The sequence below is a fragment of the Homarus americanus genome, unplaced genomic scaffold (assembly GCF_018991925.1).
Source record: "Homarus americanus isolate GMGI-L3 unplaced genomic scaffold, GMGI_Hamer_2.0 scaffold1024, whole genome shotgun sequence".
Taxonomy (NCBI): Eukaryota; Metazoa; Arthropoda; class Malacostraca; order Decapoda; family Nephropidae; genus Homarus; species Homarus americanus.
Window position 1 is genome coordinate 5,575,594 of NW_024715228.1, and position 9,914 is coordinate 5,585,507.

The window sequence follows — 9,914 nt, forward strand, 5'->3', positions numbered from 1 at the left end:
TATTCATGTGTTAATCTTTTTATATATTCATGTGTTAATCTATTTATCGCTCCACATATTTTTCTAAGGACACCTAAACCTGATACTCTGTATTATAAAGTGTACAGTAGTTAGTGCAAGGCTAGTGTAGGCAGTGACAGGGAAGTGTTAGATGACAAAAAATAGAAACATTTTACACACACACACTTGGGAAGTTATTAGAAGCATAATGTAGTACAGTTAACCCTCACTTTACGCGGTTAATGTAACCCGGAGGGTCCCGCGTAAAGTGAGAAACGCGTAAAGTGAATAACATAACATATGGGATTAATTGAAATGGAGTCCGGGCCGATCCCCAAACTCCACTTTTGACGACACAACTATGTTGTAGTAAAAATATTATCTTAACTTTATGATGGTATGCACACACAATTAATAATTAAGAGAAATATCAATAATATTAGGTTTTTTAACACTTACATTAGTAGAAAAAATGGCTGGGCACACGGGGATGGGCGGTTGGTTCCGAGGCAGAGGGCAGATTATTGGCCCTCACCTGTGTCACTTGTATCAATTGTATCACTATCCACCACAGAGGCTTGCAGGGCCTCTTTGTCAAACTCCCCAAAGTCCATATAAGTCCATATCCTCACCATAATTATCACTATCACTGACTTGGGCCGGCTGTGGTGGGTGGCGGGTGAAGAACTGGTAATGTTTTGATGACTGGGCGACCTTGTGCGCACCATGTTCGCGCCGCTTACACAACATGGCGGATGGCGGGAGGTTTGGATCCAAAAATGGCGCGGCTCGCCAGCCGCTCTCCGTGTAAAGGGGAACACGCACCGCGGAATGTGAGCATCCTGGGTTCCGGCAGGGCACCGCGTAAACGTGGAAACGCGGAATGTGGGACCGCGTAAAGTGAGGGTTAACTGTATTGTCTAATGTTAGACCCTGCTGCCATACAGGGTATTGGCATCATAGAAATTGTGACCAAGTCGCAGGTTGCTCATCTGATTTTCTGCCACATTTACACACAATTGCAGGGTCTCAATTGTTTCTCTTACTTTGACAACACAACACATACACTGTACTGTTTATCGTTTCTCACTATCTTTTTATTTTATTTTTGTACAGGTATTTGTTTATGGTTCTTAATTATTTTTTTTTTAAGTTTTATTGTATTTTTTATTTATTTTTATTAATTTGTATTATTATTATTATTATTATTATTATTATTATTATTATTATTGTATATACCACCCCCCAGGCCCCAATGTGGTCAGTGACATGTGTTCGAGTGGGCCAATCTAGGTAAAAAAATAAACACACACACTCACCTCAGTTAAGGCGTGCACTTGGCCCTCGTTGACACACACGCCATAATAACTGTAAATAGAGAAATATTTTTTAGTAAATTTAAACAAACTAATTTGTCCCAATATGGTACAGTACAATACAATGCAGTACAGTACAATGCAGTACAATACAATGCAGTACAGTATAGTATGGTACAGTACAGTACAGTGCAGTGCAGTGCAGTACTGTACAGTACAGTGCAGTGCAGTGCAGTACTGTACAGCACAGTGCAGTGCAGTACAGCACAATACAGTACGGTACAATACAGTACAGTACAGTAAAGTATGGTACGGTATGGTACAGTACAGTGCAGTACAGTAAGGTACAGTATGGTACAGTACAGTACAGCACAGTATGGTACAGTACAGTACGGTATGGTACAGGACAGTGTGGTACGGTAGAGTACAGTGCAGTACAGTAAGGTACAGTGCAGTACAGTATGGTAAGGTACAGTACAGTAGAGTACAGTGCAGTACAGTACAGTGCAATGCAGTACATTACATTGTGTGTGTACTGTACAGTACAGTACTTTGTGTGTGTACAGTACAGTACTTTGTGTATGTACTGTACAGTACAGTACTTTGTGTATGTACTGTACAGTACAGTACTTTGTGTGTGTACTGTACAGTACAGTACTTTGTGTGTACTGTACAGTACAGTACTTTCTGTGTTTACTGTACAGTACTTTGTGTGTTTACTGTACAGTACTTTGTGTGTGTACTGTACATGGTGATTAACACTAAGACAAATATTTCAACGGCAGCAAGTTAAATATGAGTGTTGTAACACCTATAATAATTATAAACCACTGCTAACATTAACTGTATACCACAAATTACACACTAGTAAGACACTAGTAAGACACTCATATAATTTAAAACACAATGCTAACAATTATCACACTCATTAGTGTTAACACATATACCACACTAGTAACAAACTTTTAATACACTGAAAACACTTACACAACACTGGTAACTATTGTAACACTTACAACACACTTATAACACCCCAATAAATATTATTAACACTTATTACACACTTGTATCACCCTTATAAATTTTTTTTAACACTTATAACACACTTGTATCACCCTTAAAAAGATTGTTAACACTTATAACACACTTACAACACACTTGTATCACCCTTATAAAGACTGTTAACACTTATAATACACTTACAACACACTTGTATCACCGTATAAAGACTGTTAACACTTACAACACACTTGTATCACCCTTATAAAGACTGTTAACACTTACAACACACTTGTGTCACCCTTAAAAAGATTGTTAACACTTACAACACACTTGTATCACCCTTATAAAGACTGTTAACACTTATAACACACTTGTATCACCCTTATAAAGATTGTTAACACTTACAACACACTTGTATCACCCCTATAAAGATTGTTAACACTTACAACACACTTGTATCACCCTTATAAAGATTGTTAACACTTACAACACACTTGTATCACCCCTATAAAGATTGTTAACACTTACAACACACTTGTATCACCCCTATAAAGATTGTTAACACTTACAACACACTTGTATCACCCTTATAAAGATTGTTAACACTTACAACACACTTGTATCACCCCTATAAAGATTGTTAACACTTACAACACACTTGTATCACCCTTATAAAGATTGTTAACACTTACAACACACTTGTATCACCCTTATAAAGATTGTTAACACTTATAACACACTTGTATCACCCTTATAAAGATTGTTAACACTTATAACACACTTGTATCACCCCTATAAAGACTGTTAACACTTACAACACATTTGTATCACCGTTATAAAGACTGTTAACACTTACAACACACTTGTATCACCCTTATAAAGACTGTTAACACTTACAACACACTTGTATCACCCTATAAAGATTGTTAACACTTACAACACACTTGTATCACCCTTATAAAGATTGTTAACACTTACAATACACTTGTATCACCCCTATAAAGATTGTTAACACTTACAACACACTTGTATCACCCTTATAAAGATTGTTAACACTTACAACACACTTGTATCACCCTTATAAAGACTGTTAACACTTACAACACACTTGTATCACCCCTATAAAGATTGTTAACACTTACAAAACACTTGTATCACCCTTATAAAGACTGTTAACACTTACAACCCACTTGTATCACCCCTATAAAGATTGTTAACACTTACAACACACTTGTATCACCCTTATAAAGACTGTGCTACTTACCTTTTGCTGTATCACCCTTAAAAAGATTGTTAACACTTATAACACACTTGTATCACCCCTATAAAGACTGTTAACACTTACAACACATTTGTATCACCGTTATAAAGACTGTTAACACTTACAACACACTTGTATCACCCTTATAAAGATTGTTAACACTTATAACACACTTGTATCACCCCTATAAAGATTGTTAGCACTTACAACACATTTGTATCACCGTTATAAAGACTGTTAACACTTACAACACACTTGTATCACCCCTATAAAGACTGTTAACACATACAACACACTTGTATCACCCTTATAAAGATTGTTAACACTTACAACACACTTGTATCACCCCTATAAAGACTGTTAACACTTACAACACACTTGTATCACCCCTATAAAGATTGTTAACACTTACAACACACTTGTATCACCGTTATAAAGACTGTTAACACTTACAACACACTTGTATCACCCTTAAAAAGATTGTTAACACTTACAACACACTTGTATCACCCTTATAAAGATTGTTAACACTTACAACACACTTGTATCACCCTTATAAAGACTGTTAACACTTACAACACACTTGTATCACCCTTAAAAAGATTGTTAACACTTACAACACACTTGTATCACCATAAAAAGATTGTTAACATACAACACTTGTGTCACCCATATAAAGATTGTTAACACTTACAACACCTTGTATCACCCTATAAAGACTGTTTAACGCTTACAACACACTTGTATCACCCTATAAAGTTGTTAACACTTACAAAAGTATCACTTGTATCACCCTTATAAGACTGTTAACACTTATAGCTTGCTTGTATCACCGTATAGAGACTGTTAACACTTACAACACATATATCCGCCCTTATAAAGGACTGTTAACACTTACAACACACTTGTATCACCCTTATAAAGATTGTTAACACCCACAACACACTTGTATCTTATATAAAAGTTGTTAACACTTACAACACACTTGTATCACCCTTATAAAGATTGTTAACACTTACAACACACTTGTATCACCCCTATAAAGACTGTTAACACTTACAACACACTTGTATCACCCTTATAAAGACTGTTAACACTTACAACACACTTGTATCACCCTTATAAAGACTGTTAACACTTACAACACACTTGTATCACCGTATAAAGACTGTTAACACTTACAACACACTTGTATCACCCCTATAAAGACTGTTAACACTTACAACACACTTGTATCACCCTTATAAAGACTGTTAACACTTACAACACACTTGTATCACCCTTATAAAGACTGTTAACACTTACAACACACTTGTATCACCCTTATAAAGATTGTTAACACTTACAACACACTTGTATCACCCTTATAAAGACTGTTAACACTTACAACACACTTGTATCACCCTTATAAAGATTGTTAACACTTACAACACACTTGTATCACCCTTATAAAGATTGTTAACACTACAACACACTTGTATCACCCTTAAAAAGATTGTTAACACTTATAACACACTTACAACACACTTGTATCACCCTTATAAAGACTGTTAACACTTATAACACACTTGTATCACCCTTATAAAGACTGTTAACACTTACAACACACTTGTATCACCCTTATAAAGACTGTTAACACTTACAACACACTTGTATCACCCCTATAAAGATTGTTAACACTTACAACACACTTGTATCACCCTTATAAAGATTGTTAACACTACAACACACTTGTATCACCCTTAAAAAGATTGTTAACACTTATAACACACTTACAACACACTTGTATCACCCTTATAAAGACTGTTAACACTTATAACACACTTGTATCACCCTTATAAAGACTGTTAACACTTACAACACACTTGTATCACCCTTATAAAGACTGTTAACACTTACAACACACTTGTATCACCCTTAAAAAGATTGTCCCAACACTTGTATCACCCTTAAAAAGATTTTACAACACCTTGTATCACCTATAAAATTTTAACACTTACAACACTTGTATCACCCTTATAAAGATTGTTAACACTTACCTTGTATCACCCTTAAAGATATTGACAACACTTATAAAAAGATTGTTACACTTATAACACTACACACCTTGTATCTTCTAAAAGATTGTTAACAATCCTTACAACACACTTATCACCCTTATAAAGACTGTTAACACTTACAACACACTTGTATCCCCTAGTTATTTAACACTTTAACACTTGTATCACCCATATAAAGATTGTTAACACTTACCACACTTATCACTTCATAAAGACTGTTAACATACACTTTGTATCACCCTAAAAGATTGTTAACACTTAATACACTTGTATCACCCTTATAAAGATTGTTAACACTTACAACACACTTGTATCACCCTATAAGATTGTTAACACTTACAACACACTTGTATCCCTTATAAAGATTGTTAACACTTACAACTATTATCACCTTATAAAGACTGTTAACACTTACAACACACTTGTATCACCCTTATAAAGACTGTTAACACACAACACCTTATCACCCTATAAAAGACTGTTAACACTTACAACACACTTGTATCAACCCATAAAGACTGTTAACATTTACAACACACTTGTATCACCCCTATAAAGACTGTTAACACTTACAACACCTTGTATCACCCTTATAAAGACTGTTAACACTTACAACACACTTGTATCACCCTATAAAAGACTGTTAACACTTACAACACACTTGTATCACCCCTTATAAGATTGTTAACACTACACACACTTGTATCACCCCTTATAAAGACTGTTAACACTTACAACACCTTATCACCATATAAAGACTGTTAACATACACACACCTTATAAAGCTTTCCTTACAACACAAATAAAGTTTAACACCCTTGTATCACCCTTATAAAGATTGTTAACACTTACAACACACTTGTATCACCCTTATAAAGACTGTTAACACTTACAACACTTGTATCACCTATAAAGATTGTTAACACTTACAACACACTTATCTCACCCTTAAAGACTGTTAACACTTACAACACACTTGTATCACCCTATAAAAAGTTATTTAACACACAACACACTTGTATCACCCTATAAAGATTTACTTACAACACCTTACACCCTTATAAAGTTGTTAACACTTACAACACACTTGTATCACCCTTATAAAGACTGTTAACACTTACAACACACTTGTATCACCCTTATAAGTTAACACTTACAACACTATCACCCTTATAAAGATTGTTAACACACAACACACTTGTATCACCCTAAAAAGATTGTTAACACTTATAACACACCTAACACACTTTATCACCCATATAAAGACTGTTAACATATAACACCTTGTATCACCCATATAAGACTGTTAACACTTACAACATATATCACCTTAAAGACTGTTAACACTTACAACACATGTATCACCCTAAAAGACTGTTAACACTTACAACACACTTGTATCACCCTATAAGATTGTTAACACTTACAACACATTTGTATCACCCCTATAAAGACTGTTAACACTTACAACACCTTGTATCACCCTTATAAAGACTGTTAACACTTTAACCACTTGTATCACCCATATAAGACTGTTAACACTTACAACACTTGTATCACCCTTAAAAGATTGTTAACACTTACAACACACTTGTATCACCCGTATAAAGATAGTTAACACTTACAACTTATCACCCTTATAAAGACTGTTAACACTTACAACCTTGTATCCTTATAAAGATTGTTAACACTTACAACACACTTGTATCACCCTTATAAAGATTGTTAACACTTACAACACACTTGTATCAACCTTTAAAAGATTGTTAACACTTATAACTACAAAAAATTTGTATCACTTATAAAGACTGTTAACACTTATAAATAATAATTTGTATCAACTTTATAAAGACTGTTAACACTTACAACACACTTGTATCACCCTTATAAAGACTGTTAACACTTACAACACACTTGACACCCTATAAAGACTGTTAACACTTACAACACACTTGTATCACCCCTATAAAGATTGTTAACACTTACAACACACTTGTATCCCCTTATAAAGACTGTTAACACTTACAAATAATTTGTATCACCCTATAAAGACTGTTAACACTTACAACACACTTGTATCAACTAAAGACTGTTAACACTTACAACACAACTTGTATCAACCTTTATAAAGACTGTTAACACTTACAACACACTTGTATCATCATAAAGACTGTTACACTACAAACACCTTGTATCACCCTTATAAAGACTGTTAACACTTACAACACACTTGTATCACCCTATAAGATTGTTAACACTTACAACACACTTGTATCACCTTTATAAAGACTGTTAACACTTACAACAAACTTGTATCACCCCTATAAAGATTGTTAACACTTAAACACATTTGTACCTAAAGAGTTAAACTACAACATTGTATCACCAAAAGATTGTTAACACTTACAACACACTTGTATCACCTTTATAAAGACTGTTAACACTTACAACACACTTGTATCAATTCTTTAAAGACTGTTAACACTTACAACACACTTGTATCACCTTATAAAGACTGTTAACTTACAACACACTTGTATCACCCTTAAAAGATTGTTAACACTTATAACACACTTACACACACTTGTATCACCCTTATAAAGACTGTTAACACTTACAACACACTTGTATCACCCTCTATAAAGATTGTTAACACTTACAACACACTTGTATCACCCTTATAAAGACTGTTAACACTTACAACACACTTGTATCACCCTTAAAGACTGTTAACACTTACAACACACTTGTATCAAATTCTATAAAGATTGTTAACACTTACAACACACTTTGTATCACCCTTATAAAGACTGTTAACACTTACAACACACTTGTATCAATTCTCTATAAAGATTGTTAACACTTACAACACACTTGTATCACCCTTATAAAGACTGTTAACACTTACAACACATTTGTATCACTTTATAAAGACTGTTAACACTACAACACACTTGTATCACCTATAAAGATTGTTAACACTTATAACACACTTGTATCACCCTTATAAAAGACTGTTAACACTTACAAATAATAATTTGTATCACCCTTATAAAGACTGTTAACACTTACAACAAATTTGTATCACCCCTATAAAGATTGTTAACACTAAAACACTTGTATCCCCTTATAAAGACTGTTAACACTTACAACACACTGTATCACCCTATAAAGATTGTTAACACTTACAACACACTTGTATCAACCTTTATAAAGACTGTTAACACTATAACAAACTTGTATCAATTCTTAAAGACTGTTAACACTTACAACACACTTGTATCACCCTTATAAAGACTGTTAACACCTTACAACACACTTGTATCACCTTATAAAGACTGTTAACACTTACAACACACTTTGTATCACCCTTAAAAAGATTGTTAACACTTAAACACACTTACAACACACTTGTATCACCCTTATAAAGACTGTTAACACTTACAACACACTTGTATCACCCCTATAAAGATTGTTAACACTTACAACACACTTGTATCACCCTTATAAAGACTGTTAACACTTACAAACAATTTGTATCACCCCTATAAAGATTGTTAACACTTACAAAAACTTGTATCACCCTTTATAAAGACTGTTAACACTTACAACACACTTGTATCAACTCTATAAAGACTGTTAACACTTACAACACACTTGTATCACCCCTATAAAGATTGTTAACACTTCAATAACTTGTATCAACCCTTATAAAGACGTTAACACTACAACACACTTGTATCAACCCTATAAAGATTGTTAACACTTACAACACACTTGTATCACCCTTATAAAGACTGTTAACACTTACAACACACTTGTATCACCCCTATAAAGACTGTTAACACTTACAACACACTTGTATCAACTTCTATAAAGATTGTTAACACTTACAACACACTTGTATCACCCTATAAAGACTGTTAACACTTACAACACAATTTGTATCACCCTATAAAGATTGTTAACACTTACAACACACTTGTATCACCCTTATAAAGACTGTTAACACTTACAACACATTTGTATCACCCTTATAAAGACTGTTAACACTTACAACACACTTGTATCACCCCTATAAAGATTGTTAACACTTACAACACACTTGTATCACCCTTTATAAAGACTGTTAACACTTACAACACACTTGTATCACCCTTATAAAGACTGTTAACACTTACAACACACTTGTATCACCCCTATAAAGATTGTTAACACTTACAACACACTTGTATCACCCCTATAAAGATTGTTAACACTTACAACACACTTGTA

At 34.0% G+C, this 9,914-nt stretch overlaps 1 protein-coding gene across 1 annotated transcript in view; it reads right to left on the reverse strand.

Moving 5' to 3' along the window:
- LOC121856455 (dual specificity testis-specific protein kinase 2-like) overlaps window positions 1–9,914 on the reverse strand; it is a 52,520-nt gene that overhangs the window by 42,343 nt on the left and 263 nt on the right. The window contains exon 2 of the mRNA XM_042352063.1: window positions 1,320–1,368. Within this exon, the coding sequence (XP_042207997.1) occupies window positions 1,320–1,368 (49 nt within the window). The remainder of the gene's footprint in view (window positions 1–1,319; window positions 1,369–9,914) is intronic.